The sequence below is a fragment of the Rhinolophus sinicus genome, linkage group LG05, assembly GCF_036562045.2.
Source record: "Rhinolophus sinicus isolate RSC01 linkage group LG05, ASM3656204v1, whole genome shotgun sequence".
NCBI classification, from domain to species: Eukaryota; Metazoa; Chordata; class Mammalia; order Chiroptera; family Rhinolophidae; genus Rhinolophus; species Rhinolophus sinicus.
Genome location: NC_133755.1, coordinates 18,204,965 through 18,226,835, shown reverse-complemented (window position 1 = coordinate 18,226,835; position 21,871 = coordinate 18,204,965). Strand labels below are relative to the sequence as shown.

Below are 21,871 nucleotides of genomic sequence, written 5' to 3'. Positions count from 1 at the left end.
AACAAGGTCAATGGGAAAAACAACTTTCATAACAAGCCATTAGAAAGATAACCAAATTACTCAGGAAATGTGGCCCTGGAAAGGAAGATTACAAAATTATTTCTCAAGAACATGGCATCAAAAAACAGTATTATTCAAGTAACATGGATGCTAAAATGGAGTTTGTTTACATGGACAGTAGGAGTCCTTTACCAGTGAGGTGATGGCATAGGAATAATGCATTCGGAGGCCTAAAACAAATATACGTGCCAGTAGCACGTACTAAAAGAGGCTCACTTATCGTCTCATCTTAAAGAACATGGCAAATCTTTTATTCTAATGGAACAAAACTCGTCAAAAAATACTACCCTAAAATTGCACAGAATAGAGAGGACCAAGATAACAGCAGTGAGTTTTTGTTTCCTTGAGCAATGCAAGGCAGAGCTAGGAACAGACCAAATGAATCTTCTATCCCCTTTCCTTGACACATTAGACTGGCTACTTCCCTTCACCTCTTCCCCTACCCCAACCTCCAAACCAAATGAAGTCACCCTGAAATGAAGTCACTGCGGGGCAAGAAAAGCCCCAAATTCACAACCACCTAAAACTCTGAACCCAGATTTATCCTAGCGCCTGCCCCCCACCCCAACCCCACCCCCAGACTCTGTGGGAAGACTGGGATCCCAGCAACAGTTCCCAAGTTCAGTGATTTCAGAGTTCACTGGGGCAAGGCTAACATCACCATTTTGACTTTTCCCCAAAAACTCCTACATACAAAATATAAAATAAGTGACAGCACTTGGAAATGTTAAAAGATCCATACACTGTTTAATTAATCGTATGGTACTACTATAATTAGAGGAAGGCTAATGATCAGCTACCCACGTTAAATCTCTAAGAGGAGGAAAGAGTATGAGCTGAGGCATGACGAGTAGGGAGAACTGTTTCTTCTGGTTAAAAAAGCCCAACAAATAATTCCTGAAGGACAACATGGAGTCGATAATAGCACTCAAAATATCAGCCCATGCACTTGTTCACCGGGTTTTAGATGCTCTGGCACCTAGATAGCAGCCTGGGCCCTAGCAAAACTTCTGCCCTGTAACACCCACAACCCCACCCACCCACTGCCCACATTGGTGCTCCACCCTCCAAGAGAACTCCTCTAGTCTGCACCCCACCCTCACAGGCCTCGGCCGGCCGGCTTCTACAGCCCTCCATGGGGAATTGCTACACGTCTCCGCTCAAGACAACCAACGTTCAATCTTTAGTAGCTACTGGAAACTGCTACAGGTTTTCGCTGCTAAAAAGGTTGGCATTTCCAAGCCCATTCATCTTCAACCTGATCAATCTTCACAACATATAAAACGCTTTGCAAATCAACAAGAAAAAGACAAACACCCCACCAGAAAAATGGACAAATGTCATGAATTGGTCATTTTTACACACACACGCACCGGCGCAGCACACACTTGCAACAATAAAGCAAAACAGAAGAGCAATTAAATACCATTTCCACACTGAATTAGCAAATAATCTTATAAAATTTATAATACTGATATTATCAAAACTGTAGAGGAACTGGCATCTTCATCTACGAGAATGTAAACTGTTAATACATTTCTGGAGAGAAATAGGATATGCATCGTTACATATCCTTACATGCAAATATAATATGCCACCATATTAAGTACATCAAAAGTCTTAAACTTTACATACACGCGTTGGCCCAATAATTGGAATTTTGCTGACACAAAAGATATCACTTTTGAAGATCTCCAATAATGAATGTGACAATCACCTGATAAAAGATAGGATTCCTTCCTGATCACACTAGTGAGCCTCAGTAGTTAACAAGCCCACCGTGCACAGAGAGCTTCCATTCACATTTTAGAGCCCTGCTCTTTAATAGCCATGGACAGCCAGGAATCATCAGTTTGAGTGAAGCCAACAGCATCAAACACAGAGAGCAAAACAGAGACAATGCAAGGTATAGAAAAAATGTTTTTTTAAAATATAATTAGTCAATTTTACCTCGATTTTTTTTTAAAAAACTATATGTATATTAATATCCTTACAGAGAAGATGCTGTATCCATGACACTACAACAATACGTGTGCTGGGGGCCTCCGCCAGTACAGATCAAGTCCTCCAGTATTCCAAGGAAAGATCATTGCAACCTAGACTTCTCTCTCTACCTGCCCAAATTATCAGTCAAGTTTAAAAGTAGAATTAAAGACATTTTCAGACATCTAGGAACTCAAAACCTGCACCTTCTCCTCCCCCTTTCTTAGGATGCTATTAGAGTGCATGCTCCAACAAAGAAAGAGGGCACAAGAAAGTACAAGTAAGATGTAAGATTCAACACCCGAAAAGGCAAGGGGAACCCTACAATGTTAGCTCCATGGCAGACCTAGACAACAATTAATGCAGATTAAACTGGTTCCTCCACCAATCAATCCACCTCAGCAGATGGCACGACCATCTACCCACTTACTCAGGCTCTCTGAAATGCCAAATTCAACATCCCCTTGATTTTACCTTCTAAGTAGCTTAAATCTATCTATTCCCTTCTTTCCATCTCCATTACCACCACCATGTTCTAAGACTCCATCATCTCTCACCTGGTCTACTGTAACGGACAGCTAACAAGTCTACTTTATCCTGCACAAGCCATTTTCCAAATAACCACCAGCGATTTTTTAAAAAATGTATACAAGATCATGTCTCTGTGCTTAAAATCCTCCAATAGCTTCTCAGTCTACCCAGCATAAGACCCAAGTTCCCAAATATAGCCCACCGAGCTCTGCATAGTCCGGTCCTGACTACCTTTAGAAGCACCTCAGTTCCCTCTTGCTCGCTCTCTCCATTCCAACCACAGTGGCCTTGCAGATCCTGCAACATGTGCTTTCCCCTGCATTTGCACACGGCCTTCCCGTTTTACATCAAATTCCCTAGCGCCTCACACTGAATTATTCTCATCTTTCATTCATTTCCTCAGGGCTTTTCTGACCATCAATTCTCAATCAGCCCCTCACCAGGTCAGTTTCCCTTCATTTCCTTTTCTCGGTGAGTTAAAAAGAGGGGTTTTGTTAATTGAATTATGGTATGTCCTAACAGAACAGTATACAACTATTTAAATGAGGTTATCAAAAACTATTTAGAAAATATGGCTCAGCAAGACAATTTTTTAAGGATTAGAAGATGGATCAAATATATGGTGACGGAAGGAGAACTGACTGTGGCTGGTGAACACACAATGTGATATACAGATGATGTATTACAGATTCGTACACTTAAAACCTAGGCAACTTTACTAACCATTGTTATCTCCAATAAACTTAAAAAAAAAAAGAATTAGAGGAGGGATGATGAGAATTTTTCCTACCAGCCATCATAACATTCTATAAAGCTATAACAGTTAAGACAGCGTGGAATTGGCACAAGGGCAATTGAGGACAGAAAGCCTAGAGACAGATCCATGTGTGATATAAACTTGACACAATAACAGATGTAACCTTGCAGATCCACAGTCAAAGGATGACCTTTTCAATAAATGATTCTGAGACAACCAATTATCCATGTGGGGGAAAAAACTATATCCCTATCTCACAACACATTCTATAGAAAAAAAAATTATTTTAAAGACCAAAAAAGGAAAAAGGAAAACTTGACAATTCTTAGAGGAAGATTTATGTCTTTTGGGTATGACAGAATTTCTTGAAATGTTCCCTTTCTCTCTCTTACAAACACACACACACACACACGGGCACAAATCTGAAAAAGAAAATATTGAGGAATGTGACTTTATTAAAGCTTCTGGATACCAGTAGCACCAAATTAAAGAGTGCAAATTAAACCACAGACAATGCAGATATTTGTAATACATGTAACTACCAAAAAACCAGTAGCCAAAAGACTTAGAGAATGCTTTAAAATCTGTACAACAATACAAGCAATCACCAAAATGATGAGCAAAGGATATTCCCAAAAGAAGAAATGCGAATTGGCAATAAAAATATGAAAAGATTCTTCACTACACTAGTAACCAGGGAAACAGAAATTAAAACCATAATGAGATACCATTTCACACTCATCAAATTGGCTAAAATTTAAGTCTGACACAGAGTATTGTTGAGACTATAAAATAATGGAAACTCTCACTCATTTCTGGTGGAAAGAAATTGATACAATCTGGCAATGCATAATAATGTAGAAGATGTATATAACCTAAGAGCCAGCAATTCTATTCCTAGAAATATACCCTAGAGGTACGTTTCAAACTTTTTTGATCGTCACAAACATATTTTACCTCGTGAACTAGTGCACACACACTTATTTAACTGAAACAAAAATCCACAAAGCAGCGCTTATTTGTATTATGTGTCACACATTCTGATAGTTTGCATTCTATTCTCATTCATTTTTTAAACATTAGGGTTACTCGCTCAATTGATTTTACAACCACTAACCAGTAAACACCCCCCAGTTCAAAAAAACTCTGCCCCAGAAAATATTCTCATATATATCTTCTTGCACAAAGGTAGGAGAATGCTCATTATAGCATTCTTTGTCAAAAGAAATTTAAAATAACATAAAAGTCAATCAGTAGGAGAGTGAATTAAAAAATGGAGGGATATTCACACAATGGAATAGCATATAACAGTGCAAATGGAAGACCTGGGACCATAAGCATTAATATAGATAAATCTCACGAATTTAATACTAAGCAGAATAAGCAAGTTGCAGGAGAATACACATAAACTTTTTAAACATGCAGAACGAGACTAAATATTGTTTAGAGATACATACATAATGAATATATAAAGTATAAAGATATGCACAAGGAAAAAAGAAAATTGATCCCAGAAGAGTACAGAAAAAAAAGTGAAATGGAAAAGGCAAGTGAACTAGATACTAAATTGTTAAAAAGCTGTCCATCTTCAAAATTAAAATTGCTTCCCAGGGCAGCAGCTTCCTTCCAGGCACCAGACTAATAAAGAAAGGTTCAACGTGCCAGCTAGAGAGAGTAATGCAGCCAAATTGAGATCAGTCTTCAAAGCTTACAACACTCATCTTTTAAAACTGTTCTACTGAGTAATCAAGTACACTGAATATCTATTTTTAATTAAGTAATGAAATTCAGAACACGGACAAAAAATGCAACAGGTAGCTGTGGGCGAATGAGATGTGACAACAGATGCCTCAATCACAGCCACATGCCAATAAGGTTGAGTCACTGTGACATGCTGAAAAGAGACATTAAGGCCCAGCTGCCATAGGTTGCAGTGAGCCCTCTCTGCTTTCCCTGTTATATTTGCCAGGCATCATTCCAAAATGCTGAACATTCAGACATCTTCAAGATTAGTAAATCACTAAAAATGACAAAATATGGCATCTTACAAATAGCATATGCTTGTGATCAAATTAACACAGAGCAGAGAGCTAATAAACACTCAGTGGGCTCATGGAATAATTCCCTAAAATTAAAAATTTGGCCCCTCTACGTCTCAATATATATTCCACCTAGAAGAGTAAGGCCAGTACAGTAATACACTTTGCTGTAATTTCAAAAATGTCAATTCATTTGTAGGGAATGTCATTTAAAAGGATTATGTGTAACAGAATTTAAGCAATAACTACCAGACCAATCAACATTCTTCTGAGCCACAAGTCCACACCACTCTGATCCCCAAATCAAGCAACTTCTCTAGGAGAACATCAAATGCATTCATTCATTCAACCTCTACTTACTATACTACATGTCAAAGGTACCACAGTAAGACCTGAAGGAGGCATAAAAATAAATTAAACAAGAACCCTGTCCTTAAAATACTGACAGCCTGGCAATGGAGTTTAGAAACACACAGAGTCTTAAGACAAGATAGAAAGATTGAAGTGCCATAAGAAAAGTAAAGATGAATTACTGGTTTTTAAAAAATCTTACTTTGAATAAATTCTTGCCTATCTATTCTTCCTGTGAGCCAGGTCTACAATACGGATCCTCAGAACTCATCTCTTCAAGAGCAAGTAGCTACATACAGCAACAAGACTGGTTCTTGTGACATCTAAAAATCATCTCATGATATACTTGGTGTATACTGTGTCCTATAGGGTATGCTCTTCGACTTAATAGAAATCTCAGTTCTCATAACTGTGAGTGCTGTTGACCTAAAAGAAAGGAGAATGATTAAAATGACACACCAAAAAGAAGCCATTCTTTTCCCTAACTCTGCCACTGTTTTGCTACAGAAACTTGAGGAATCCACACTTTGGCTGAAGGAAGGGTTGAAGAAAGAATTGTTAATGAGCTTCTAAGGAACTTATAGGAGCTTTCACACAAGTACTACATAAAAGGCATCAATAGTGCTCTAGATTAATAAGGCTTTTCACATCCTTTTATGTGTAACAACTGTTAATGTAGGTAGAGGTATTTTTATTCCTCTTTTAAATCTGAGGAAGGTAAATTCCATAAATACTAAATGTCGTTAAATGCCATTTCAAATATTTTTCACAGATCTAGTCCAGACAAGGCCAGGTCTAATGGATTCATTTCAAATTTATCATCTGAGCCCTATTTGCACTTAAACACTGAAATAAACATTCAGAAATCAGGGAACACTAAAGAGGGGATCTGCAGAAAAGAGGCAGAGTGACTTTATGTCAATGAACCCAACTGTTCTCTTAGGACGCTGATAAAAGGAGTAAAGAAGTTCAGTTTTATATCGTCCTACGTAAGCCAGGCCCCAGTCCTCTGGCCATTACTCCCCTGTCATGTCTTCAATATCTCTGAAAAGAACGTGACAACCAAAGAATAAAGACCTATTTCTGTATCCTATCCATTCAGGCCAGAAAACATTTCTGGTTCATGGGTATAGTGTTTTTTAATGGCAGCTTTAGTGAGATATAATTCACATGCCATAAAATTCACCCTTATAAGTGCACAGCATAATCATTTGTAGTGTATTTGTGAAGTTGTATAACCATCACCACTATCCAATTGAAGAACATTTTCTTCACCCCAAAAAGAAACTGAAGGTAATATCAGATCTTTTAAAAAGTATCCTACTGTTCCAATGACATGTCCAACTAACTTAGCCCTCTTTATCTCACTACTAAAGAACGTAAGTCTATATCCTTAGATCCAAGTCTCCAGCTTAGTCAAAACATAGCAAGATTTGTAGAAGGCAAAAAGGCAAGACCCTAAAAAGAAAACTAAAAGAGAACCAAGAATGCAACATTTCTAGTGAGAAAGTGCTCAAAAAATAATAGATATATGTGGAAAGGACCCAAAAGTCAATTTGACGGAGCTCCCCATGACAAAGGCTAAAACAACTGAGCAACAAAATAAATGAAGACAGTATTTATCATAGTATAATCCAAATACGGATTATAACCCAGAGGATAAAAAAATTTACCTAAAAATTCACACTAATATAAATAAATGAAAAAAACAACTAACTGGGGGAGAAGGGATAGCACTTATTTATAGTAGAATTGAGATGAATAGATGTGGGAGGAATAAGAAAAACAGAAAATCACTCTTAGACAACCACCAAAATAATAACAGCTGCAGGCAAGAACCATCAGTGGATGTTAAAATCCATGGACAAAAGTCAGATGAGAAACAGAACATCTGCACTCTACAAAGCATCACTCTACAAGATCCTGATTATAAGCCACTTTACAGTGAAGAAACCTGGTACACACGATCTGAAGCAAGTTCCCATGCCCGACACAAGACACATGAATACCATGTACTCCCTGATGTGATGCACTGAAAATGGCACATCACTTCCGCAGTGTTCTTGGAAAAAATGCATTTCTCACTCTAGTAAAGAGAAAACATTAGACAAAGCCATATTGAGCGACATTTTACAAAATAACCAGTGCTATCTTTAAACATGTCAGAATCATAAAAGACAGAGAAAGACAGGAACTGTCACAGGTTGAGAAGACTAAGAAGACATGACAACTCAATGCAATTTGTATCCTGGATTGGATCCCGGAACAAAAAAAAAGACATTAATGGGAAAACTGGCCAAATTCAAATAAGGTTTGTAGGACAATTAACGGTATTGTAACAATGTTAATTTTCTGAGAAATTTTTCTGTAAATCTAAATTTATTTCAAAATAAAAAGTTGAGTTTTTTTCTTAATGCAAGTTTTGTAGGCATGAGATCTTACCATTGTGAAAAATGACTCATTCGGGCTAGCTATTATAATTTTCTTATTAGAAGAGATTATCAAATTCAGAATTTCAAAACCCATCTCTTACAGTGTATACTGGATTGCAGAAGACATAACAAGAAAACGAGTAATGAATGAAAAACACACTTGCTAAAAACCATATAGCAAAAAGGCCCCCCAAAAGACATAAAGCAATGACCATAAAGCAGTGGCCCACAATACAAGCAAAACAACTTGAAACATAAAATGTCAAGAACCAGAGAAAACCAATTGAATCAACACGTGCTAAAATCATGACTTAATGAACTTCTGTGGCCAATTTTTATGAGCCTGGGAAGCAAGGCTTTTCATTAGGAAAAGGTTTGGTTTTTTTGGATTGGTTCTAGTACATACCCAGATTTCAAGTCAGTTATCCTCAAACAGTTTGTAGCATCCAGTCCCACTTTTCCATTGCGGACCACGCTAGATATGAATGGGGAGAGCATTGGAGAAATTCGGTTCAAGGCCACTTCTGGGGACATTTTAACTTGATTTGCAAACCACCACTGAAAGCAGAAGGAAAGAATGGTGATCAGAGTATCCAAAAGAACCAGATATAACAAGCTTCCTAAAAATTGGCACAGCACACACGTAAGTTTCTCTTGCATTGAATAAACATTTCCTGTCTTACAGCAGCCTCTTCAATGAAACAAACCATCTCCCTGCTGTTCACCTACTTAGGGCATAGGCTACACCACTGAGTTTCAGGAACAGAGGCAACCCTTGAAATCCAATTCCCTCCTCCTTTCCAAAGCTGGTTTCTACACTGTCGCACTCTACGTAAAGCTGTCCCAGTCTATCTGACAACTGGCAGGTTCTACTTTAGTTGAGGCTTTAAGAAGGCTTGGCGGACAATCTTCTACCTCTAATACACATACCACTAGGTTAGAAATCGTCCCTCTGTGTCCCTCTGTGTTCCTATAAGAACTTGATTGACAATACTATATAAAATCCTAGAACAAGCATAACATGCTTGCAAATGTTACTTAATAGAAATTATTCACTTCTGGTATACCTCACTTCATAATTGCCTCTCCACAGTATATTATAATTACATGCTTAGTGATCTCTCACCTGGAGCGAGGTCACAAACTAAACACCCAATAAACATCTTTAAATAAATGAATAAGGAGACAAAAGCTAAAGGAATGTATAGGTATGGAGAGACGATATCCTCAAAAATTTGGTACTGGATAGTGTATGTGAGGAATAGATTTGGCAAAAATCTACTTGACAATTAAGTCATGAAAACATACACCTATTCAGATATTCAGCAACACAAACTAACATGGATCTAAAAGTCTGTAAGGCACTAAGAAGTTCTCACAATGCTTCATAGTTGAAATATAAAACTTGAAAATACAAAAGTAAAACCAATAAATCATACCTAAATTACTTGGAAACCCATGGGGCTGGGGGAGGGAGTACATGAATTCCTAATAGATTTCTAAACAAAAGCCTCTACTTTCAGAGGTGAATAAGTCAATTTGAATGATCATTTTCTTCCTCAATCTGAAAGAATAATCCCACATCAAAAGCAAATTAATTTCCCTTAATTTCCCGCAAATTACAAGTAAATGATGTTCTAGTTCTAGTTTCCATATATTATACAAGAATTTACATGTCCCTGCTAAAATAAATGTTGAAAACTAGTACCTGTTTTCATCATTTCAGACAGTAATAAAGGGAAAGACTGAAATGATCTTTCAAAAAATGATAACACTGTGACCCTATGTCGTGATGACACCCAGAAGTATGCTTTGAGGCAGTAAAAGCTTTATACTTAGCACCCAAATAATCCTTTCTACAAATATAAAACAATCTCGTCTTCTGACCACTTAACAGATGAAATCCCTCCACCATTCCAAGGTCTTCACAAAGTAAGAATAAACATCTAATGCATGGTATTATGAATCATAAAAATCATGCATTTTTATAACTTTGTCACTAATAAAGAGCTTCCACATACATTATTGCAGTTGATATTCACAACCCTGGGCAGTAAGGAATTCCCACTGAACCGATAATACAGATAATTTTTACAATTGGTCTTTGAAAAGTATACTAATCCATATTACCATTTTGAAGCCTATTATTCTCTCTTCTGCCACATTTCCACCCTTTTTTCTACCCACTGATGTCACAGTTCTTGAAAGGATGCTTATCTAGATCATACGCAAATACAAAACTACTTACCTCAGAAAAAAGCAAACGGATCTCACCTACATTACAAAATTATTTTCCCATTATACCTATTATTATTTTATCTCTCATTTCTATGAAAAAGGGAAACAGAACCAACACATTCTGAACACTTCCTCAGTGTCAAGTGCTATACTACCCACCTGGCTGTAGTTTCATTTACTTCCCCCAAACAATCCTGTCCTCTGGTTAATATTATTGTTTCCATTTCATGGATAACTAATACTCAGCAAGACTAAGTAACTTGTTCAAAATCACAAACCTAGCAAGCAGGAGGATCAAAATTCAAATCCAGGTCTCCCTCAAAGTCCACTATTCTCATCTTCCTCTCAAATAAGAATGTGTAACTAGAATCACCAAAGAGAAAAGCATCAAAGTGAGTTTTTTTAAGTATACATCTTGTAAAATTTAGACAAAATGTCATGGATTTAAACTCATGGTTGCTTGACAACTAGCAACAAATTAGACTACTGCTGGCCTGCTGCTGAAGTGATGCACTCGCCAAACGCTAAAGGGAACAAACCTGCTCCAGAAGCCAAACTATACTTAAGATGACAACAACCTATTCCAATTCAGGCACTGTCACGACCTTAGAATGACACCTAAAAGGAATGAACTTCTGTCTTTGTTTCCAGAACAGCCATAATACTATTTTTTGACAGTTAAAGATTTCATGCTGCGATAAAATCTGTTTCAGCCGTGAGGTGTTGTGACTTCTCTAAAGGAGAGGAAAAAAAACACTGACTCCAAAATCAAAGGTCACAGAAGAGCCAATGATGGTCCTTTTGATCCAAGAACAGGGGTGGATCATCCCCTAGCAGTAGCTTTTACACATTGCAGCACTGTCATACATCCCAGATAAGCAAACACTTAACAGTGGTCGGCCTTCCTTAGGCAATTTGTATTTCCTGATTTTGACATATTACAGAAGGAAAATGCAGAAATACAATTTTTACAAGAGTCTGCTGCCCCAAAATAGGGTCACATAAGATCCTTTGATGGGCACCTGGGGAATACAAAGACGTCTAAAGCATCGTCCAGTTTCTTGCAATTAAGATGGGATGACAAACACGGAAACATGTGCCCTGCTGACGTCATGGAACGGAAAGGGGTGGCGTCCTGCTGCGTCACGTCAACGTCATACAGCGCACGAGGGAAGTTACACGGGGGAAGTAATTTCTCCACGGAGCAGCAATCAAGAAAAACAAACCGGCTCAGACCCAAAGAATGACCATCCCATTCTAGGGGACATTTGAAAGGGGACACGCTCCCTTCCCCCAAATTATATGATTTCCTGAAGCGAGAAAGAGGAAGGAGTCTGAGCTTAACCGGGGACCAGGGGGCAGGCTAGATAAGGAGAAAGAACAACTCCTGGCCTTGGGGTCTCGTTCTTGAGTGGACCAGCGTGATGGGGATAAACAGGGCATCTTTGGAAGGAGGGCCTTCTCCAAAGGAAGAGATGGCAAGCCCTGGGGATATTTAAACCACGGTCCTCAGCGCCACCTGTGCGACTCGGGATCCATCCTCCCCGCACCAGCCCCAGTCTAGGTACCTGGAACTTAGTCCTTTCGGTAACCGGCGACTACGTGGGGTACAGGTTACCCGAGCGCGCCCCCGACCGACGCACCGACCTGCGCGCGCACCGCGGGCCGGATGCGTGCGCGCCCCCGGACGTCCGCCCCGCCCCCTCTGCGGACCAGAAGCCAGGCGGCGTGCGCGCCCCCGGCCCGCTCAGCCGGGCGTCCCCGCAGCGCCTGAAAGTTCCTTCTTCAGCGCCTGCCTCCTGCATGTCGAGCAGCGCGGAGTCTGGAACCATCAGAAGGGCCCTGTACTGAGGGGCGGTGCAGGGAGACAATTCCTGGAAGAACGAGGGGCAGTTGGTGGGCGGGGTTATTTCGGGCATTTAGGTGGGCGACCCGCATTGGCGTCGGGAAGGCCCGCGTCGTTAGGAAGCGTAGCAGCGGCGTCTCTGGTTACGGGGTCGGGCAAAGGGTAAAGGGCAGCCTCCAGGTTGGAGAGCACCTCTTTGGAGCGATGGCCGCGTCTGGGGAACCCGGGAGGCAGTGGCAGGAGGAGGTGGCGGCGGTGGTAGTGGTGGGCTCCTGCATGACCGACCTAGTCAGGTTAGTCGGGGGACAGTACGCAGAGTCTGCGGCGCGCGAGGGGGCAGACTGTGTGCTCTTTGCCTTGACACTGGGGCTTTGGGGATGGAGAGTGTTAGCTTTTGTGTGAGTACAGGTTTCCCCAGCCCTCAGTGTGCCTTGATGGGGTGGAAGAGGCAGGATTTGAGTTTCTAAAGGTAACTGTCAAGTGAGGGAACGTAGACGCCAGGATGTAGTGAAAGCTCTGTTACTAGAAGCGCCTCCAAAGACCTGTTCTCTTGACCGGGCTAATGAGCCTCTCCCTGACGAGCCGAATGACATTGGCCAACTCATTATGCCTCCAAGAATGTGCCTGCCTCATTCTTGGGATTGTTGTGAGGACCAAAGGAAGTAAAGTGTTTTGTGAAACGTTAACACTCCAGGTTGGGTATCATTCGTCTGAACTTGTATAAAGGGAATGGAGCAGAGGTCAAAAAGGCGATCAGTCACCTTTCACCGTATTGATTCCTCCAGTATCTCATATGTATAGCTTAGTTTACAGTATTATAGTAACCATGGGTAACCTATGGCAACCCAGGTGTGAGTCAAAATAAAAACCCGTAAACACAATATTTACAACCATTTTTAAAATGTGATCAAATAATGAATGGAGGTATGCTGAAAGAAAATATGCTAAACGAAAATAGTTGAGTTAGGTCATTGAGATTGGATGTAGAGATCCTTCTAATTGATCTTCTATTTTAAAATATGAAAATGGCTTTTTTGATTATGAACTACTCATTGCAAAAATAAAAATCAGATATTCCAAGAAAATCCTACCATCCAGATTGTTAAAAAGTTTAATATTTTGGTGAACAGCTTTTCAGATATAATGCTATTTTTATGTTATAAAAATAAAACATCAAGCATACTACAGTAAGACCTCATCTGTTCTGCAACTTTGCTTATCCAAAGGATAGCAGAGAACCTAGAAATAAAAGGCCTTGGAAGAATCCAAATAAGTCACCAAATCTCTGTACCAAACCACCTGTGTTTTACTTAGAAAATAGTTCTAGGGTCTTCACATAACCAATTTAATTTTATATTGCTTAAAATGTTTATAAGCTTGCTTATCAAATTTCCAGGCCAAAGTTAGAAAGGCAGAGAGTAGAAAGGGGGAGTGACTGCTAGGGGCCAAATAGTGATTGCCAAAAACCTGGAAGTGAATAGGAGCGGGTAACAACAAGCAACAGAAGAATGTCAAATGTCAGCAGCCTTTGTTTTTCCACAAATATTTGAGCTATCTTATCAGACACTGTGCCAAGATAGGTATACTTCCTTTGGTGACAGAGCATAATGTTCAATCTAGTTGTGGGCATTTGGTGAAGAGGCCTACACATCTTTGTCTAGAGCAATAGTCAGCAAAACTTGCTGTAAAGGGCCAGATAGAAAATGTTTAGGGTCTAGGTCACATCTTCCTTTTTTTTTAACAACCCTTTCAAAATGTAAAAACGATTGTCTCCCAAGTCTTGTGAAAACAGCCTGCAGGCCATAGTTTGCTGACTGCTTTCTAGAGCGTCACTGTCTTGCAGCCCACTATAGTAATTAATGTTACAACTTTTCTTCAAGAAGAGGAAATAAGAGACCCATTAAATTTTATGTAAAAGTAGAGCATGTGTTTCATTTTAGAAATAGTTCCATCAAATATAATTAAAGTTTAGTCTCAAAAAGGAATAAACTTTCAGACATCTGAAATAATTCATTCCTTAGGAAATCCACCTAAATGCTTACCATACTTTCATAGGTGAGGTGCCAGAAGAGGAAGAAAGCTAAACAATTTTTCCAAGTAACCTACCTGAATAAGAGTGTCAGGATTAAAATTCAGAGCCACTTTCTTGTTAAACTAAGAGCTCTCTGTGAAGTTTGACCATCAGACATTAAAGATAATTACAGTACTTTCTAAAATGAATACTCTTCAAATTTTGGGGAGGGCAGGGTGTCAAAGGCCCACGTTAGCATCTCATTTCAGAGCTAGAGGAATTTAGAAATTATTTATTGCAGACCTACATTTTATAGAGGAGTAAGGTGAGGTCCAGAGAAGAAACTCTTACATTATGGATCACCTCTAATTGCTCTTCTCTTGCCATTTTCTTTCCTACATAAAATATCCAGGTCTCTACCCTTCATGTGACTCACTAGTAATTTTATTACCGTGTAGACTCTCTCCCATGACTTTTCTACAAACTCCTCACAGTTTCTGACTATTTCTGCCTCTAGAAGTCTTTACAAAGTACCCTAGTATAGGATTTTTAGTTAAAACCCTGCATGTGTGATAGATATGGGTCCAGTTTTGCTAGTTATGGAACGTATCATGATCGTATTAGTTTCCTATTGCTGCTGTAACAAATTGCCCTAAACTTAATGTCTTAAATAATACATATTTAATACTTAAGTTCTGGAGGTCAGAAGTCTAACACAGGTCTCAATGGGCTAAAATCAAGGTGTCTATCGAGCTGTGTTCCTTTCGGAAGGCTCTAGGGGAAATCTGTTTTCTTTCCTTTTCCAACTCCTAGAGTCTACACACATTCCTTGACTCATGGCCCCTTCCTCCATCTTCAAAGCCAGCGATGGTTGGTCAGGTCTTTCTCACATGGCATCACTCTGCCGATCACGCTTCTGCCTCCCTCTTCTACATTTATAAGAACCTTTGCGATTATATTGGGCCCAAACAGATAACTCAGGATAATCTCCTTATTTTAAGGCATCTTATTAACAACCTTAATTCCCCCGTGCCATGTAATATAACATACCCAAAGTTCTGGGAATCAGGATATGGACGTCTGTGGGGCAGAGTGAGGGGTGGAGGGGCATTATTCTGCCTACCACAGTGGTTAAGCTTAAAGTAAAAAAAATCATGTAATACTTAGAGCTTGGACGATCACGGAAGCCTATTAATCCATTGTCCACATTTTATAGGTGAGGTAACTAAGAGGGGTTAGATGACTCACCCCAAATCACACAGCCAATTAGTGGCATAGTGAAAGCTGGAATCCAGGTTTCCCAACCTTTATCTTTCCATTATATCATTCTACTCTAACTCTATCCACTATTTATTGCCCTGTCATCTAAAGTTCATTTGAGGGCTCATAGTCTGTACCTTCATTAAGTGTTTACTTTGTAAGATGATAAGGAATAACAACGAAGCATTCATAATTTTCAGGTCTAAAGACAGTATCTTCATTACCATTCTTTATTTTATTTCTCAGTGTAACTATAACCAGCCCGGACACCCATGCCTATACTGTAAAATCACTAGAAATAAAACAACTTCTGTAACTAAGCCCTCCTGGATGGCATCTAGTCCAACTCTCTTTATGTATTACATTACTGTGTGCCAGACATTGCTAATTCCATCAAAGAGCAACTTTTTTTATTCATTTCTAATTTTAGTCCACTATGAATAGTAAGCTCTGTGTACTAATAATTTTTAAAAATCATTAGCTCAGCTAACATGGCAAACAGTGAACATTATTTAATACCCACCTGCGTTTATCATCATTCTCTTCCTTCTTCCTAAACACTCATCTCTGAAGTTTCACATTGCTAAGAGAAATCAACCCTGTTCTTGTGGAAAATTAAGTCAGTTCCTCCAAAGACAGATTACCATGAAAGCTCAACAACAAATGAACTTTTTTAGACATTAGGCTCACAGGCCTTGATTAAATCATGCTTTCACTAATAATCTTTATTTGTTGTTCTATGTACTCCCCACTTTTTTCAATTATTCATTCGACAAATATTTGTTGATTTTATATTATGCCAGGCTCTTTCCTAGATGTAGAGGATACAACAATGAAAAACATAGCCAAAAATCCCTACCTCCTGGAGCTTACATCTAGTGGAAGAGACAGTATCAGTAGAAATAAGTAAAATACATGGTATGTTAGATAAATGCTAAAGGAAAATAAAGCACAAAAGGGGGATGGATGGGAGTAATAATTTTAGATCATTGACCAGAGAAAGCCTCACTGAGAAGCTGATTTTGGGTAAAAACTTAAAAGAGGGAAGGAAGCAAGCCATACAGATACCTAGGGGAGGGGCATATGTCAAAGGCCCTGATGTGGGATAAAGCCTCTTAGGATCGGTGAACGAGGCTGAAGAAGAAAAGAGGGGCAGGGATGGGATGATGATTCAAGGACATTAGGTCCTACCACCCACCCCTATGTAATGCGTGCATTGTGTTAACTAGAACATATATTATATAGTACATATCATGTATAATCGTACATTAGTTACCCCATGCATATAAGCAAGTATAATAAAACCATGATATTACATAATACATTAATTGAAGTCGTACATAGAATTCTCAATAACAGGAATATCCTTGACTAAAGTCAATGTTTAATCTTACATAATACATATAATGATTGATCGTACATACCCCATTAAGTCAAATCAATTCCAGACAACACGCCTATCACCTCCAACGGGTTATTTCTTAACTACCAACTCACGTGAAACCAGCAACCCTTGCGAGAAGGATCCCTCTTCTCGCCCTGGGCCCATAACCCGTGGGGGTTTCTAGACTTGGGGAGTAAACGACATCTGGTTCTTTCTTCAGGGCCATCTCACCTAAAATCGCCTATTCTTTCCTCTTAAATAAGACATCTTGATGGACTAATGACTAATCAGCCCATGCCGACACATAACTGTGGTGTCATGCCTTTGGTATCTTTAATTTTTAGGGGTATGCTTGGACCATACCCTGAATAAGATGAAAATCCATTGGTGGGTCTGAGCAGAGGAGTGACATAATCTGATTTACATTGTAATATGATCACCCTGGGGGCTAAGAGAGAATAGACTGAAGGAAGGCAGGGGCAGAAGCAGGAAGACTAGTTCAGACTTGATCACAATAATCTAGGCAAGAAATTATGGTACCTTGAAAGCAGTGCAAGACAGAAGAGATTGTATGTTGAAGGTAGAGCTGAAAGGATTTTCTGAGGAGTACCAGGTAAGTGAAGGATTACTCCGAGGTCTATGGCCTCTGCAAGCAGAAGGGGAAGCTGACCTTTGCTGAGATGCAGAGGCTCGTGAGCAGAGCAAGTTGGCTAGAGAGAGGGCTGTGTCAGGAGCTAAGGGTAGACATGTGAGATTTAGTGGACAATAGTCAAAAAGACTGGTATCTGAGTTCGGAGTTTAGAGGAGAGGTCCAGCGGGAGATACAAACTTGAGAGTCATCAGTGTATACATGGTATTTAAAGCCGTGAGGCAGGATGAGATCACTGAGGATCTAAGCTTCTAGGGCACGCCAACATCTAGAGGATACATTTTTTACATGATTTATCTCCTGTCTCCCGGTCTCTGTGTACCACTAAAACTTGCTTTGAGGCAAATCTAATAGAAACCCATGTTTACATTTCCATGGCAATAGACTATGATGTCAACTGAAACCCTATGTTATCCTTTTACATGCTCCAATTAAAAGTGATGGTTTGAGAGATAAGGCTCATGTGCAACCAAACATCCAAATTTAATCCTTGGCAAGTCAAAAAATGATTGCTTAATTCTCAAAAGATTTTATTTGGATAGTGGAATAAGTGAATTTAGAAGCTTTTAGATCCAAAGTGGATGAAACATTGGAGCTATGTTACTAAAAAAGAAAAAATAAGCCAAAGTTTTATACTGTACCTTGAATGTGTTGACACACTACAGTACCCTTTAACCTGCATTGCACCAGAAATCTCTTAACTTCTCATATTTAGGAATATAAAAATCTCTCTTGGCTTTTGCTGTCTTGCAAGTTACATTTTCAGGAAAGCAAAAGCCAAAGGAATGCTGGTCCAAAAAGTATGCTTTCCCAATATTAAAGGAATATAATATCATCCTTCATTGTTATTTCTGCTCCTTAAGTTGGTCTTGAAAGTTGCTTATTGGTTACCAATCAATAATTAAATTAGTATTTTGTTAAACTCGTTTCTGTCACCTGAATTCCCTAATATCAACAGAAATAGACTCCGAGATATGGGGGGGGAAGGGGGGTAACTGATGGTTGCCAGATGGGAGGGGTGAGGATGGGGAAGCAGGTAAAGGGATTAGAAAGTACAAATTGGTAGTCACAATATAGTCACAGGGATATGAAGTACAGTATGGGGAATATAATCAATAATGTTGTAAAGATCATGTAGGGTGCCAGATGGGCACTGGACTTATCAGGGGGATCACCTCATAGGCGGTGCAGATGCCTGACCACTGCGCGGTACACCTGACGCTGGAGTAGAATAATATTGAGTGTCATCTATAATTATATATGTAAGTCTCACAGAAGGTGAAGTACAGCATAGGGAAGACAGTCAATGGAATTGTGACAGCTATATTCGATGTCTGAGTATGGGTAGTGGATTGGGGGGGACTTATCACTTCGTGAGGTATGTAAATGTCTAACCATTACAATATTTTGTACACCTGAAACTGAAGAAAAGAAAAAAAAATCATTCATGGGAAATTTGCTAATTTTGTTAAATTTGTTAATACACTAACATAAAATATGTTAAAAATTACCTATGATCAAGAAAGAATGCCTACTGTGTGGTATTACCAATCATTCCCTTTACACTCCATTCCCTGTCAGCTCTTCATGCCCTGGTGTCTATATTCTTGGGAGACCAAGGCAAGGAGGGCTTCGTGATGAATGTTGATCCAGTATTTTGATCACCCGTATATAATATTGAAATACTGGGACTGTGCTAAGTGCTAGGATACTGCAGTTAGTAAAACGTGGCCACTGTTCTTGAGGAACTTCTAGTTCAAGGACACAAAAGTAGATCATTGTAGTATGATGTAAGCAGCTGCAGGTTCTGTGGGAGCCCAGGGAAAAGCTCTTGGATGAGATGCCCCCTGGATCAAGTCTTGAAACATAAGCAGATGCTAGCCCAGGAAAGAAGAGTGAGTCACGGATATGGGCATGCACAGAGGATGCCCACTGTGTCTGCAGCACATCAGATGGAAGCTGTTGATGCAAGGTCCCATCGGCCGTGCCACAGTGCTTGGGTTTTATTCTGGAGGCCCGGGAACCAGTGAAGGGCGCAAAGTACAGGAAGGACATGGTCAGCTTTGTACTTCACATTGCTCACTCAGTGCCAAAGGCAGATTTTAAAGAAGGCAGTGTTTTGAAGGTAGCAAAGGCATTCTCCTCGAAGATAGGGAGACCCATTTGAAAGGTAAGGCAAACATTACCTTCACAAGCATTGATGGGGGCCTGAACTAAGACAGTAGTGATGGGGATAAAGAAGAGGGAAACAGTTCAAGAAATATTCAGGGGATAAAATAGTTGAAAACATCTGTTAAGTAAAATGGGTATGAATCAAGCGTGGACTCTGGTCCTTTATGAGCAAACCCTGATGCTGACAGTTAGCTTTCCCAAACTGACAAGACCTACAAAGTGCAGTTCTTGGAAAGAATCTCGTCTTATGGAACAAAAGAATTCTACGCTTCGTGCTTTTCAGAGAGGAAAAACAACTATATTATAATTTAGTTTTCACTACTTAAATACCATTATTACGTCTTTTTCAGTTATTTAGAAGCATTGTTTAACCTTTTTACTTATATGGAGGCTTAACATGTTAAGGTCTGAGAATATTTTCTAAATATACTATTCGTTGAAATTTGAAGAGACTTTATTTATAGCCTAGTACCTGGTTAATTTTTGTAAATGTTCAACGTATATATTAGAAATAATAGAAATATGATGATTTGATAGGTATGAGCCATGGTGTTTTATATATGTTCATTAGGCCAGCCTGACTTTTTGTCTGCTTAATCTGTCAGTTACTTAAGGAATTACATTAAAATGACCTACCATGATGGTAGATTTGTCAATTTCTTTGTTTTTTCAGTTGGGGAATATTGTGGAACAGTGTGTTTTTCCAGGACCCATCAGCTCCAAGTCAAGTCATTGTTTTCAATCTAGTTGTGGAGGGCACAGCTCACTGGCCCATGTGGGGATCCAACCGGTGACCTTGGTGTTATGAGCACTGTGCTCTAACCACTGAGCAAACCGACTGCCCTCAGTTTCTTACAGTTATGTTTTAGGTGTGTCTTATAAAGAGTACATAGCTGGATTTAGTCTTTTTGTTGGTTCGTTTTGTTATATTTCTTTACGACTAATCTTTTTTGTGGGGGGGCTTTTATCTGGAGAACATAATCCATTCACATTTAATGTGAGTTCTGATGCATTTGGATTCATTTCAAACATGTTATTTTACAATAAACTACTCTTTAGAATACTGTTTCTCAAACTTATTAAGGTTGTAGAGCACAAAGAAGTCATGATACTTTTTGTGGAATAGCATAGAATATTAAGCTTAAGGTAACTCTATTCATATTTCACATGAAATTACATTATCTCTTCTATTACATTATAATTTACACAGAGTAGTGTGCCCAAGGGTTTAAGAAGGAAAGTTAAATTTGAGAACATTCTGTTCATCAAGTTAATTCCTTCTGAGCTCTGGGGAAAGGAGCACCTTATTTGGTCTTTCCATCTTAGCATCTTAGTTCAGCTTGCAAAACTCCAGTGTTCTTCAGAAGCATAGCTACCAGAAATTACACAAGAAATTATAAAAACATGAAATATAGATTGGTCCAAGGGGCTTTAAGTACATCTGTGGATAATATATTATAATGGGTTTTGGAGTCAGACCAACGTTGGTTTGAGTCCTGACTCTACCATATTCTACTGGGTGAACCTGAGTACGTTCCTTAATCTAACTCTCATCCTCCTTATCGGTGAAATGGAGAGGGAAAAAATAACTTTCTTATGGGGTTATTGTAAGGATTAAGTGATTTAGTGGTCAAAACATGCTTAGTGCAATATTTATCTTACGGTAAGCACTCAAGTAATGGTATCTGGCACTATTAATATATATTTTAAGAAATATTTATTGGACACATGATGTATCTAGGCACAGTCTTAAGCCATAGTGTACAGAAGTGAATATGAGAAACATGAATAGGTTGCTAGAATGGAGGTCAACCAACCCACACTGTTCAACTAGGACTCATAGAGGAGGTAATATCTGAGTTGAATTTGAAAGGATGCATATGGATTAGCTCAGCACAGAAGCAGGGGAAAGAATATTCCAGGCATAGGGAATCAGATATGCAAAGAGATCTGAAATGCTAATAAGATTTTAAGAATAAACACTAAATTTATTGTGACATTGTGATGGAGGAGACCACTCTTTCCCCGGTAACATCACTTCGTACCACGGCCAAAAGAAGTAGAGGAATGGAATGATCTGTACATGTAGGTCTTTTTTAAGTATAGAGTTTGTTATATTTTTATGCTCATATTAATAATGTTAAACAAGTATTTGTTA

At 39.1% G+C, this 21,871-nt stretch overlaps 2 protein-coding genes across 8 annotated transcripts in view; one reads left to right on the top strand and one right to left on the bottom strand.

The window, feature by feature from the left end:
* The window catches only part of BABAM2 (BRISC and BRCA1 A complex member 2), a 367,400-nt gene extending 355,295 nt beyond the window's left edge, over positions 1-12,105 (bottom strand). Inside the window, exons 1-2 of the mRNA XM_019735370.2 lie at positions 11,960-12,105; positions 8,560-8,711 (exon numbers count right to left, since the gene is read on the bottom strand). Coding sequence (XP_019590929.1) covers positions 8,560-8,687 — 128 coding nt within the window. The 5' untranslated portion in view covers positions 8,688-8,711; positions 11,960-12,105. The remainder of the gene's footprint in view (positions 1-8,559; positions 8,712-11,959) is intronic.
* A 266-nt stretch (positions 12,106-12,371) lies between these two features.
* The window catches only part of RBKS (ribokinase), an 81,447-nt gene continuing 71,947 nt past the window's right edge, over positions 12,372-21,871 (top strand). For 6 of the 7 annotated variants that reach the window (XR_012496287.1, XR_012496288.1, XM_019735338.2 and 3 more), the window contains exon 1: positions 12,372-12,530. Coding sequence is in view for 4 of the 7 variants with exons in the window: in XM_019735338.2 (XP_019590897.1) it covers positions 12,442-12,530 (89 nt within the window). In the remaining 3 variants the exon portion in view is untranslated. The remainder of the gene's footprint in view (positions 12,531-21,871) is intronic. The other variant, XM_019735342.2, reaches the window with a different exon arrangement.